Genomic DNA, 12,885 nt, shown 5'->3' with positions numbered 1-12,885 from the left:
GCCGTGCATACAAGTGTACACCCGTAATGACACACGTACGTTGCTCGCTGTTCGGGATCAACCGCAGTCCAGAATGCCCCTATTTTCTGCTAGTGCGCTCAGCACGCGGGGACGTTTCCAACATATGCATACCTCATTCTATACTCATCTACCCCACTTCTGAACAGTCCGCCGAAGTGCTTGTCAAATCAATCGAATATATGACTTCTCTTCCGCTCGGCGATAGCCCTGGGACACAGGTCGTATCTGACGACAGTGAGGATGAAGTTGAATGGCTATCTAATGCCAATATCGACGAGGAAGTATCCAACCGATTTATGCAGCAAGCAATGGAGAAAATCCCGGAGGAATGCAACCGAATCAGTGGGTCAACATCGTTGAATAAGACAGGCAGACTCTTTAATGGTTGAATCTTTTCAGTCACTCAGTATGGTGCCCTTGAATACATCATGAGCGATGACCCGGTTCCTGTGCGCGCGTCGTTTCATCGCACAGCAAAGAACTGATCGGTATGATGGGCTCAGGTAGTGACGGGCGTCGCAGAGCCGAAAGGCTATTTGAAAAAAAGCGACGAGTTGAATATTGAGCGGTTTGGGACGGGCTTCCACCGTTTGTCTTTCCTCTATTCGCACTGAATTCTATCACTTCCTGACATCCCCATGCTTAGAAACTTCCCAAATACAAAGTCCCCTCACGAGTACAGGTCTTATACGACTCGGCAATAGTCAACTTATGCGCAGCATAGCAACATGGGATCGTTTCAAGGCCGATACCGCCCACCTATACGCTGCGGTGCTCCAGCGTGCTCAGACAGGCTCAGCGCACGGGAGAGTCGCAGAGTATTGAAGCCCTCCTCACGCGTCCGCTCTATGTCGGCATGTCCGTGCGGTACATTCTGCAGACAGCGCTTGCCGACGTCGCCCACAGGTCTAGGATTATTGAATTTCTCCAAGACGTCGAAGCGATGGATGCTAAATATGGACGATTTGGTATGCGCGAGCGTCGTGGACAGGTCATAGCGCAGGTCAAGAAGATCATGGACACGATTCAGTTAAGGACTATACGCGGGTTCATGCGTGCCTTGACGTTTCATCCAGACATAAAACCGACACTAGTCCATGTCGAGGTATATTCCACGCACTCCGCTGCATAGATATATTTCCAACATTCATCTAGAACTACACAGACTTTGCAGGAGGAATGAGCGAGCATGACATGAGCAAGTACCTCAACCTCGCTGAGGCCCTGAGAGAGAAGGGTACGCTTCGCGGAGTCTTCGCACGTCTACTGTGCAGAGTGTGGGGAGAGACTATCACCGACGAATACCTTCATGATATCTCCGATGCACTGGCATCCGCCAGTCCTGAGGAACGAGCGAAACTGAGTCCTGACATTTTGGATGCATGGGCAGAGGTTGAAATGGTCACCGTGAGTGACATCTTGCTAGGCGTCATTCCTACATGAACCGCTTGCGACTAGGACTATATTATCATGCTCGGCACCGATGGCGAAGATTGGCGGCGCGCTCCGGACGACCGCCGGTATCTAGAGCATTGGTCCCAGCTCGATCTCTCGATCAAAATTACGCAGGACTCAGTCATTGATAAGTATACAAAACCGCAGACAGTCTCAAGGCGGAGGGGACGTTAAAGAAAATATGGGCAGAACTAGACCGTTTCTCGATGAAGAAGGCGAAACAATCGTACGAAAAGGCATGTGAGAACCGCTGTACTTACCGGTACGGCATTGATTGTGTCATCAGGTCGTTAAATTTACGCGAATGACACCATCCTGGACGCACAACCCTGCGCTATTGCAAGAATCCTCTTCGAACTTGGAAGCTGGTAGTTCGCTTGATGTGGTTGTAGACGACAGAGCACCACAGCTAGCCCCTGCGCTCTCGAAAGCACAGAGAAAAAAGCTCAAGAAGCAGGAAAAGTTGGCCGCGCGCAACATAGAGGAAGAAGTGACTCGGAAATCCGCCGCCCTTCAGGTTGCAGAAGATCACAATAATTCAGCGGAAGGCGACCTGAAAGTACCTGTCTTAGCTCCGGCTGCAAGCGCGTCTTCACGCATCGTGAAACCTTACGCCGTGCCGAATATTCCAGAATCTATCCCAGATATTATGGCAACAAGAGGACCGAAGTTGAAGACTCGAGGCGTCGCCGATACTTCTAAGGCCTCAACGCGTACCACCATAGAAGAGGTACAACATCGAGTCATAGGACGGCTTCACGTACGTGCTATCTACCCAATCGGCAAATGCTACGAGACCATGGAGCGCTTGCTGGTGAGAAATCAAGGCTCGATGGATTGGGTTGACCTTGAGAAGGTAAGCGCCAATCTGGGAGTGTTTGGGCGAATCAGGTATTTTATCGCACCTTGTTCGTATATTCAAGTCTCGATTTGTATCAAATTTCATTCTCTCACTCATTCTCTGACGCTCAACAGCGTACGCGGAGGCGATCCCCATCGTCATTCATCGGTATGATTCTATACCTGACATGTCCATCTATTGTCTTGTTCTGAGCTCTTGTGGTAGCCAACATGGTAGTGAGATGGACCCTCAGAAAGTACGCAATGTGGGTGCAAGTCTTTATAATCACTACGGTTGGACCATAGACTGGTTCAGCGATTGCAAACCTGATCGACAGAGCAACGGATCATGAAATGTATTGTGAGTATTGTGCACCGAAACGAGAAACATTCGATGCCCCAGTCTTTACTGCAATGGTCCATAGGAGCAATAATCGCCACGGAAACTAGAGGTGTACCATGCTTGTAGGCCATGTAGCATCCCAGCTTGTCATGACATAGCGAACGAGTACGGTAATGTACGCTTGTTTCAGAACAATGTAATATAGACGCTGTTGTTGGGGCGATCGGCGTTGATATACCTTATTCTAAATCACAACGCGTGGTCACCGTGTATTTCGGCTGGCGCCTAGCCAAGAGACTTTCTCTTTGTCCTCCAAAGAAGTACAAAGGCGGTGTTTTCCCTACATATGCGTGTCTGTCCTCTCGATACTTGCTTCCTCACCTTTCCTGCCACCATAACCCGAGTCGTCTAGTGACTGACGCCTGTTGCTGGATGCATACAAAGCCTTTACGCTGTAAGGCACTCGATGAGCTCAGTGAGTAGTGCGTCGAAGACTACAATGTTCGGACTGTGACTATCTGCTTTATTCATAGACGAGGTTGATGCTGCTGCGATCGTCAGTTTCGAACAGCGCTTTAGCGTCAGCATCACGCCATTCGTCCAGATTTTGAATGTAGCTGCCCAGGACAAGCCGGAGACGCTTCCAGAGCGGTTCAGTTTTCGATATGACGCTCAAAGGCAGACTGTTGAGTGCCTCTATTACTTGTGCGACTCCGAAACTTGGAAGGGTGGGCCCGTGTTTGCCCTCGGGACCATTGGAGACGTCTTCATCAACAGGTCATCTCGCTGTGAGGCAATCTTTTTCAGGACTCTCGCCCCTCTCGCCGAACACACCAAGGAGAAATGGAAGCTTTGGGTCCATGACTCGCACATACCTGTCATGGGACATCCATTTCTTGCATCTCATTTTCTCGTCTTTGGGTTAGCCGGCCTCTATTGGACACATTCGAACGATATAGAAAGAAGGCGTCAGCGATGGGTAGCAGCTGCGCGAAATAACGTACGATATGAAAACTTGTTTCAGCCTGAAATCGTCGGATTTCTCAAAAAGATCCTCGATGCCCCTTCGTCGGGTTCACAACCCCAGTTCAGCGAGAATCCCAGAAGGGAGTCTACGTCGGTGAGAGCTGCCGGTGAAGCCCGTGAGTCTCATACCCTTTGTCGATGAAGCTTCAAAGCGTGTTGACTACCGCTTCTCCAATTACGCAGGGACCTTCACCATTCCAATTGGAGATACAGCCGTTACGGTTGTCCGCCCTCCTGTTGCAGACACTAGTACAAGGTTCTATACCCAGAAAGACTTCCCGGACTTCACGAAGAAAACACAACCAGTTCAGCGAAAGCAAGACGCGCCGGCAGTGTTATCCTGTTCAGACACCCCTTTGTCGTCAGGCTCACGTGCTCTGATACCGTCATCCAACGTTGAGGCGCCGAAGAGGCAAGGCCCTCATGCTTCGGCGTTGTGCCCGCCGACAGGGATCCAGCAGCGAGTGAATCTATCTCTGGATCATCAGCCATCCGCGAACGATGTCTACGCCGCAGTCCGTACTACAGATCCTCGCCTGAGGAAGCGAAGCGTTCTTCAGATAGATGCTAGGCCAGACGTTAATCAGCAACATATACAGATCTCACCCCGAAGATCAGAGAAACGTATGAAGACCAGTAATCCAATGACGCCGGTCCCACCGGTCCCGCCAGAAGTTCGTGCTCAAGACATGCCCACAAGGGATTCCACTGAGCCGATTCGACCAGTGCAGGCAACGGCTGTGCTTGCATCCCACCAACCATCAACCAACCAGACAACATGGAATGCAGCGATCGTGACAGAGAATCTCATGCATGATGATCTGTCAATAATGTTGCGAGTTCATGGCGAGTTGTTCAAATTTGACGCTCAACAACTAGCGCAAGAGTCGCGTTTGTGCCAGGCCGTGCTGTATCGACGAGAAAATGTCCAGCGTCCGCACACATCCAGAGATAACGATTATTCGTCCCTAATTGTAAGAAGCATCAGAAACGAAGTGATTAGCGGATGTCCCGTGTACGACATTTCGGAAGTTGCTTTGGAGGATTTCAAGATCTTGTCTCGAGTGTTGAAGCGTGGCTAGTAAGTCTTTTGCAAATCTAGACCCTTCATCGCTCTTACGTCAGAATCGATAGTGAGTTTATGGTGAACCCACCTGAGTTTCCCGTACTTGCTGCGTTGTTGCGCACTGCTCATACCTTGTCGTTTGATCGCATCACGAACATCGCTACGCACTTTCTCCAACGATTATGGCCAAATGACCCGTCAAGGGTGACATCCACGCGAAGGCCGTATGCTATCGAAACAGTCCTGCTTGCCGAAAGTTGCAATATACGCCGTCCTATGAAACATGCATACTATGAGGTCCTTCGCACGGAGACATTCGGTGTCGGTGAGAAATCAGCTGAGAACGACGATTTATACTTCCCCGCAAGTATCAGAGAGAAGACACCATCTCTTACCACAGATCAACTAGCGCGCCTGATCAAAGCTCGCGAATACCTCCTAGGAAAATGGAGCTCCTTCATGCATTCGGCCCCCGAGGTATTGATGCAGTGTGCTCAAGATCGTAGCGAACTACTGCAGACAGAAAACGTTCAGGCGAGGACTGAGCTAGAGCGCTGTAGGCTGGCTAGGACCAGGACCATAGGCTTTTGGCGCAATTTGACAGCTGGGATTGACGACGTCGGGCTCTATGATATCCTGGGAGGGCTCGACAGTCTCAAGGGCTTGTGCACTAAGCAAGGCGGACTGTGTAGAGGCTGCGCTCAGGTGGTCGGATCACATTGGGACGAGGTAAAGCTGGATGTTTGGAAGGATCTTGATATGTGGCTTCAGCTGGAGTAGGGTTAGCGGACTTAGCATAGGGTTAGGGGTCTGGTAGTGGAACAAAGGACATGGACTCATTCTTCCATCCACGACTGAAATTACATCCGCTAGATGCAATGAGGCAACCAGATAATGCAAGGCGGCCCCAAATATCACTCATAAAGTCCCCTCAGAAGCCCTGTATTCGAGATAACTCATCCGCGCATTAATTCTCTTCTACTGCCTCCAGTTGAGATGTTAATTAGCATTTTGAATACCCCTTATCATCCAAATACATCTTGACAACAGTATAGAAACCTCCTACTGCTGGGACCACTAGTATGAGAATGGTAAGCGAGAACAGTATCCTCAGATCTCTTTGAAAAAATAGAGCGACAAGGAGACCGCCCGACAACGTACTAGTGATAGGCCATGACACCATCCATGCCCGATCCGCTAGAGTACTGCTCTGAACTTTGAAGTGCGTCAGGATGAGCATAACGACATAAGGAGATGCAATGACCGCATTTGCAAACACGGCAGCGAGCACATAGTTGACAGCGACAAACCAATACATGGGGACGAAGGCGAGGCAATCACTCAGTTTAGGGTTCTCCAGGAAGGTAGAGGGATCCAACCCCTTAGGGAACCATAACGAATCCGGTAACGGGAGCGTTCGGTCGGTCATTGACGCAACACCAAACCGCAGAACGATATTGCTGGAAGAGGCCCCCGGATAGAACTTCAGTCTTCTAATGGCATCGTCAACACGGACTACAAGAGTCCGCAGCGCTGTGACTGGTTGCAAATCGTCTGTGTATTCCAGTGAGAGAAATGTAGCGGTGTATCCTTCCCTGATACATGGCTGGATTGAAGGATCACCGGAGATTTCTTCAGTAGACGGTAAGGGCCTCACCCTCCCAATCACTCCAGTGAAGGGCGCATCCTCGCGACATTCCGCCTCTTCTAGAATCGGCGTATGAAGGATGTACAGGCATGGCCATTCCCCAACTTGTCCGGCGTAAAGGAGGTTGATCAACGACATGATGGTATATGGGGTAACGGAAAGTCCATATGCAGCGTATCCGTAGCGCATCAGCTGATCGCTTCGCGAATTATAGAGCGTGAGGATGGCGGAGACCACTTGTATTATAGATAGAATTGCTTTCAGCCAGCTGGTCGGACGGTGCAACTTGATGCTGCTGACATCCTGCACGTTGGAAATCAGTATCTGCGGGAATGTCCATCCAGCATAGAAATGATGGATACAGCATGCGTAGTCATCGGGTAAGTTCAATTCCCCGAAGGTACCACCTTGAACGGAGTCGAACACATCAAATTCTTCACCTATGGATTCAACGTCTATGGTTGCGAGATAACCAGCCATATCTCTGTGGTGAGCAAATCGTCAGTGCCAGACAATCAAAAGTCGCGATCATTTGACGTACTCTTCAGACATGTCTAGGAATCCTTCCGGCAATTGTACGTACACAAGCTCTTCGCGATCTATAGGAGGCTCCCACAGCGACGTCCATGCTACGATAATCATTGCGCCGGAGAGCATAGCTACGCCTACGTCCCCCAAGACCAATGATGAACAGGACGCGGCCAGCATCATGAAAGCGGACCGAACCGCTCCGGAGAACGGTAAGAATAGCGCCAGAATAGGCGGCCAATAGATGCTGGTCTTGAACCAGGCTCCTAAAACCAGCCCCACAATCGCGTTCTTCGCTCCTACATCCGAGAGGCCAACTTAGTGTTATATACGAAAAAAGAAATCACGTGATTGATCCGAAAGCGAGAGCACGTGAGGAGTCAGAATAGCCGAATAAGAGGAGGACGAACACTATAGAGGGGCTGGCGCAACTGGTCGCCGAGTCATCCCCGAGCACTGAGGTTTCAGCGTCTAAATAACTATTCCGCGCTCCTAACCCTGACATAGGTCTTATTTTGTCTGGATCGCGGAGTAGCAATTCCAGCTGCAATTCGGCGCGCCCTGATCAGCCCGTTCACCGCAATTAGTTCTGCCGAGTATCTTTGGTGCAGGTCTCATGAGCTACACAACACTACATCGTGTTTAGATTAGGAGATGTTATATAGATCACAGCAACAGAATATGATTTGTTACAATGCCTCTCTCTTCGAACAATCTACAAGCAATTCTCTGGTGCTTGGAAGAAAATGGAACAACCATGCCTGAACTTCTGGTCTCCCTGCTACTCAGCGACGACGCGGCCTCTTGGTCAGCACGCGATGATATCACTCGACACATAAGCCCCATAATGCATATCCTTCATACAGCTCAGGCAACCCGTGCACCTTTGCAGGTGTGGGTGCACGAGACTGTGAAGAGTGTATATGTGAATGAAATTATCGCACTCACACAAATAAAGCCCGGGTTCCACTTTAATGCACGCCAAGCGACAGAACAGCAATTAGCTGGATTCAACTTGGAGAAGCTTTCCGAGACAATGCTCACCACAGTGCTGCACCTATGCGATCTATTGAGCAACTTGCTCGATGCCAACCCAGCGCTGAAACATCGGCGAGAGAGGCAGAGGCCAAAGCGACGCGCGAGGAGGATGAGAGCGGGATTGTCGTCAAATCCATGGCAATCAATGGAGGACGTAGGGGAGTACGACGCGGATATGGCAGAGACGGAGACGTGGCCACGCGAGGCCGTGCAAAATGCTGGTGCGAACGATGCTGTTGCGAGCGACTCAGACCACGAGTTCTGGGCTGCTTTTCCCGAGCCTGATCCTGCCCTAGTTGGAGACTATGACGATGTTGAGATGGACGGCAATCGTCGTTCGGAGGAAGTGAGAGGGGCGGCAGCTGAAGGAGAGGACAGCGAGGATGAGTACTGGGACAATGAATTCAATGCTTTCTTACCTGAGGATACTGAGGATCCAGAGAGCGAGAAGGATGAGTTTAGTATGAACGAAAGCAGGAAGCGCGTACTCACAATGGTACGATTCATTTCCTCGCACTATTCCACACATACAACCTGACTCGTGTGGGCAGAAGCGGATGCTCTGCATTAGTATCATGCTACAGAACATGCATCAGTGCTGCAATGCGCTACAGGGTGTTATAGGCATCTTTCTCCACGCCTGCAATGCACCTGAGTCGATCATCGAGCTCCTCTCGTGCATAGGAGTCTCTATCTCGCAAACAGCTATTCGAGACGCCATAACGAGCCTGTCGAAAGAGTCAGCCGTCGCCCTCAAACAGCTTGGGCGTACATTGCTGGCTGGCTTCACATTCAATAATTTTGATATCGAGATCAAGCAAGCTACACCCACCATAGAGAAGCCTTATAATGCGCTACTTCATTTGACATCCAGCACCCTTCTGCGACTAGATCATGGCGTCTCATTGAATGATTTGCAGTGCTCCGATGCTTTGTGGCAACAGTCACCGAACAATCCTGCCAACTTCAAATTGAACAGCGCGATTGATTGGACAGAATTCGTCAACTTACATCCTGACGAACCAGATGTGATTGGATTCACTCGGCATCAGCGCTTCCATTGTTGGAAGTTCCTGTATGACTTGGTGCACCACGGACCTGAGTACTTCCGAAGATTCACTGGTGTGCTGGGCGATGCAGAGACGGTGGAGGAGATCCCTTGCGTTCAGTCAAAGCAGGTTCCGGCGAGAGCAATGGATATCAATCAGTCGACCGTGAAAGGAAATGCAGACGCACTTTCCAATCTGTTTGCACAAGGCGGGATTGGGGATCCCACGGACATGCCAGGCTGTCGAGACATTGGAGACCACGTTATCTTGGTCCATGGGGACCTTGCAACCTGTGAGCGTGTTCAGAGCGTTCAACGTTCACGCAGAGAAGAAAAAACACCTTTCAATCGCTACCAGTCTGTTGTCTTCATCATGGGCCTCTTCCACCTCAAGATGGCATGCACTGACACGATATGGAAGATCTTCATACAGCCGAAAGCAGCGCAAGAAGATGATACAAGCCTCTTGAGACAGGTCAGGGAGATCAGAATCAAAGAGAGCGCCAAGGTCGCCAGTAAACCCGGATTTCGTCGCATGCACGAGGTCATACAGCACGTCAGTATTGTCTCATGCCTTGACTGCTGGGCACAGGAGGTCGGTGACGAAAATCGTGCAATGGACAGCCTCGAAGCTTGGGCGCAGTCGCGTCCCTCTTGGGATGATCTTGTCAGTGTCGCGACAAGACTTGTGACCAAATATGTTGCGGGTCCGGAATTCTCGGAGCTACAGTATCAGTCGCCAGAAGTTCGTGATCAGCAGTGGGAGAATACACTTCTCAGAGAGCAGTACTTCTTGCTCTATGAGGAGGTATCTTACACTATGAATGCCGGAGATATAGGTCACGTCGAGGACTGTTTTCTTCCTTGGATTTTCATCTTTAGGGGATGTGGCAAACACAAGTATGCGACACAGATGTTGCGATTTTTGCACGACATTCATTTCGTCTACCCTGCAGGATTGAAGTATGATAAGTCTTTGGCCTACTCAAGTATATGTCGCTCACCTTATTTACAGACGAGCAATCCGCATGAACATATTGTGTAATCCAACCGGCCGGAAGAACACTTTCCGGGCGATAGACTGGTGGGTTGAGCATAACAATCTATACATCAAGGTATGCAATCTAAAATACGCTGATGCGATCTACGAAACCCTAACCCCTAACCTGGGTACGACCTAAAAGGAGCTAGAGGCGGGTTATTGTTTTAGTGAGAGGGGAGTTAGCAGCAAGGTGTCCCGCGGTTCGAGTGAACACGAGAAACACCCTTGGAAAAGGCTATGAACACTAGGGAAGGTACGAGGTGGCTCGACACATCGTCGAGGCTACTCGGAGGCTGTGGGTAGTTAGCGGGGGTCGGTAGAGATGATCGAAGCTCGGCAGAGCTCTTCAATGTATCGTAGAGGGAAGAGACACGATTCGAAAGGGTGGACTTAGCTAGGACGCGGTTCGAGATGCAACGCAGTTCTTCGACAATAGCCGAAGTCGAAAGGTTCGTCGAGACGGTATTGACGAGTAAACGCAGTGGACGAGGTTTCAAGATTACGCAGCGAAGAACGAAGTGACGCAGTTAAGGGCTTAGACGCAGGGCGAACTCGACTTATGAGCTCTGAATGAAACATTTGTCTTTCCGTTCTATTCCTTGTACTACTAGCGCCCATACTGGCGCCTGTCTTAGTGCTCACCCGCAGGTTGAACATTATGTAGCTTACATAATGGGGTCCGTGCGCACTTCGTGCCTGGTATCGTATCACTACGTTTCTTTCTTCACTAACACGACCACATAGACACGATGGTCCGTGCGCAGTCGGTACTTGTATAAGTAGTTGTACCATTAGTTGGTCGAACCCTAAGTTCGACCTGGTTATTCATTCAAGTCTCTGCTCCTCTTCGCTTGGAGTAGTGGTCATTCTCGACTTCCTCGCTCGATCTTCAGGACGACGCACTGTCCATAAGTCCTCGCTCGTCGTCTACGAGTCAGGCATCAATATAGGAGTATAGACCGTTGTATCAAAAGGTCGAACTTTCTAAGCTACGTTCCTAGTTTCACCTAGTCGAACAACTCATCCACCATCACGTCGAACAACGCAGTAAACCCGGTTCCCTTGGGACTACCAGCCCTCGCAGGATCTCCCCTTCTCCAGTACGACCGAGCAGACCGTTGCTTCATCACCACCACAAGAAGGACTCCCATCTATCCTCGAGGCGGCTCCTGGGTTCGCGCAGAAGGTTCCAACCCGCAGATCGTTGCCCATCAACAGCTTGTCAGCTATTACCAGAGACACCCTCCCGCTCACCCAGAAGATGTATTCACCATCCTACGAATCAACGTCGAACCAGCACAAACAACAGAGAACCTACAGTCACCTGTTAACGAACAACCGTTCGAGCTCCCGGACGTTCAGTACGTTCCCATCGAGGCTCCAGAACTACCACCAGCTCCACCTGCACCAACCAACGCACCGGTTGAAGTTCCTATGGCAACGTTCACTCAAGCAGACATTGATCAGCGCATCGCTGTTGCCCTCGCAGCATACCAATCCCAACAGTCAACTGCCAACCGACCCCTTCGCCTTGACATCCCCGCTCCCGAACCTTTCAGCGGAAAGGCGGAGGACCTCAGACGCTTCATCCAATGCATCCTCTCCTACTTCGTCGCCACCAACAACACCAGACTTAGCGATGAAGCAAAGATTGCCTTCACTGTAGCGTTGATGAGGAAGGACCTAGGGAAGACATGGGCAGACGCATACTACGAGAAGTCGGCAGGGGGAGTCCAGGTCTATCCCGATTGGGCAGCCTTCGCCACTGCCCTTGAGGAAGTGTTTCCCGAGCACGGAACGCGAATCAAGGCGCACCAAATCCTGATGAAGCTGCCCGAACGACAGAAGAACAAGAAGACGGCGCTCTCCCTCGGAAACTACGTCACCCGCTTTGAGCAGCTAGCATCGAAAGCCCAGCTCAAGGACGCCGAAGTCAATGGCGTCAACCGCACCGAGAACGACTACCACACTCTCCACGCCAACTTCATCAAAGGACTTCCGAAGGAGCTCTACGTCTCTCTCGCAACTAGGGTCGCTAGAGACTGACCCAACACCATGAAAGCCTGGTACGACGAAGTCCGAAATGCCGACGCCGCCGAACAAGGGGCCCTCACCGTCACAGACACCAGGGACTACAGCGAGCCAATGGATATCGACGCCGCTGCAGTCGCAGCAACCCTTGCCTCCACGTCGGGAGGAAGGAAGTGGGAACTAGGGGCAGTTCTCAACGAGGCCGACCGGAAGCTCCACAGGGATGGGAACCTGTGCTTCTACTGCCACATCAAGGGCCACAGCGCCAAGGATTGCCGAAAGAAAGTGGCCGCACGACAAGGGGGTGGGAGGCCGAACCAGGGAGGATCGGGGAAGGACGACTTCCGTGCCAGAATCAAGGCACTCTCCGCCGACGAGAAGCGGGAGCTGTATGAAGAACTTACGATGGAGGATTTTTGAAGGGGCAGGGTGAGCCGACGCAACCACTGCCCGTATCCGTTTCACTGTCCCGTGTAATTCTAGTAGTCCGAAATGAACACGCTCTGCACATTCCGATTACTGTGGGACAAAAAGACATTAAGGTGCGCGCTTTTATTGATAGCAGCGCAACAGGAATCTTCATCAGCCCGAGATTCATCCAAGAGCATCAACTTCGGACAGAACCTCTTCCCCGACCCATCCCCGTCTTCAACGTGGATGGAACACCGAACAAAGAAGCACTCATCACGCGAAGAGCTCTCTTATCCTACAAGATAAGCGGAGAACCCCGATTCGTCAAAGCCTACATCGCCAGCATCGGCAAGGAAGACATCATCTTCGGCCATACCTGGCTCAAGCT

The 12,885-nt window shown here is 50.8% G+C and overlaps 3 protein-coding genes across 3 annotated transcripts; 2 read left to right on the top strand and 1 right to left on the bottom strand.

Annotated features, from left to right (window-relative positions):
* Nucleotides 1-26: 26 nt before the first annotated feature.
* POSPLADRAFT_1151188 (hypothetical protein) lies at nt 27-5,531 on the top strand (the record flags this gene model as incomplete). Its single annotated transcript, XM_024486505.1, has 15 exons — nt 27-363; nt 421-470; nt 525-609; nt 668-839; nt 928-1,126; nt 1,177-1,428; nt 1,480-1,596; nt 1,763-2,332; nt 2,623-2,677; nt 2,818-2,834; nt 3,104-3,134; nt 3,193-3,515; nt 3,684-3,801; nt 3,830-4,766; nt 4,820-5,531. 15 exons carry the CDS (start codon nt 27-29, stop codon nt 5,529-5,531), a joined length of 3,975 nt encoding a protein of 1,324 aa, XP_024336399.1.
* A 223-nt stretch (nt 5,532-5,754) lies between these two features.
* Nucleotides 5,755-7,110, bottom strand: POSPLADRAFT_1048906 (hypothetical protein; the record flags this gene model as incomplete). The annotated part of the gene is made up of 3 exons (XM_024479627.1): nt 5,755-5,828; nt 5,913-6,883; nt 6,941-7,110. The coding sequence occupies 3 exons, from the start codon at nt 7,108-7,110 to the stop codon at nt 5,755-5,757; spliced, it is 1,215 nt and encodes a 404-aa protein (XP_024336398.1).
* Nucleotides 7,111-7,621: 511 nt separating this feature from the next.
* On the top strand, nt 7,622-12,101 carry POSPLADRAFT_1150024 (hypothetical protein; the record flags this gene model as incomplete). The annotated part of the gene is made up of 4 exons (XM_024486371.1): nt 7,622-8,461; nt 8,562-9,913; nt 10,029-10,128; nt 11,067-12,101. The coding sequence occupies 4 exons, from the start codon at nt 7,622-7,624 to the stop codon at nt 12,099-12,101; spliced, it is 3,327 nt and encodes a 1,108-aa protein (XP_024336397.1).
* Between the last annotated feature and the right edge of the window lie 784 nt (nt 12,102-12,885).

The sequence above is a fragment of the Postia placenta genome (assembly GCF_002117355.1).
Source record: "Postia placenta MAD-698-R-SB12 unplaced genomic scaffold POSPLAscaffold_12, whole genome shotgun sequence".
NCBI classification, from domain to species: domain Eukaryota; kingdom Fungi; phylum Basidiomycota; class Agaricomycetes; order Polyporales; family Adustoporiaceae; genus Rhodonia; species Rhodonia placenta.
This window is presented reverse-complemented; position numbering and strand designations above follow the sequence as displayed.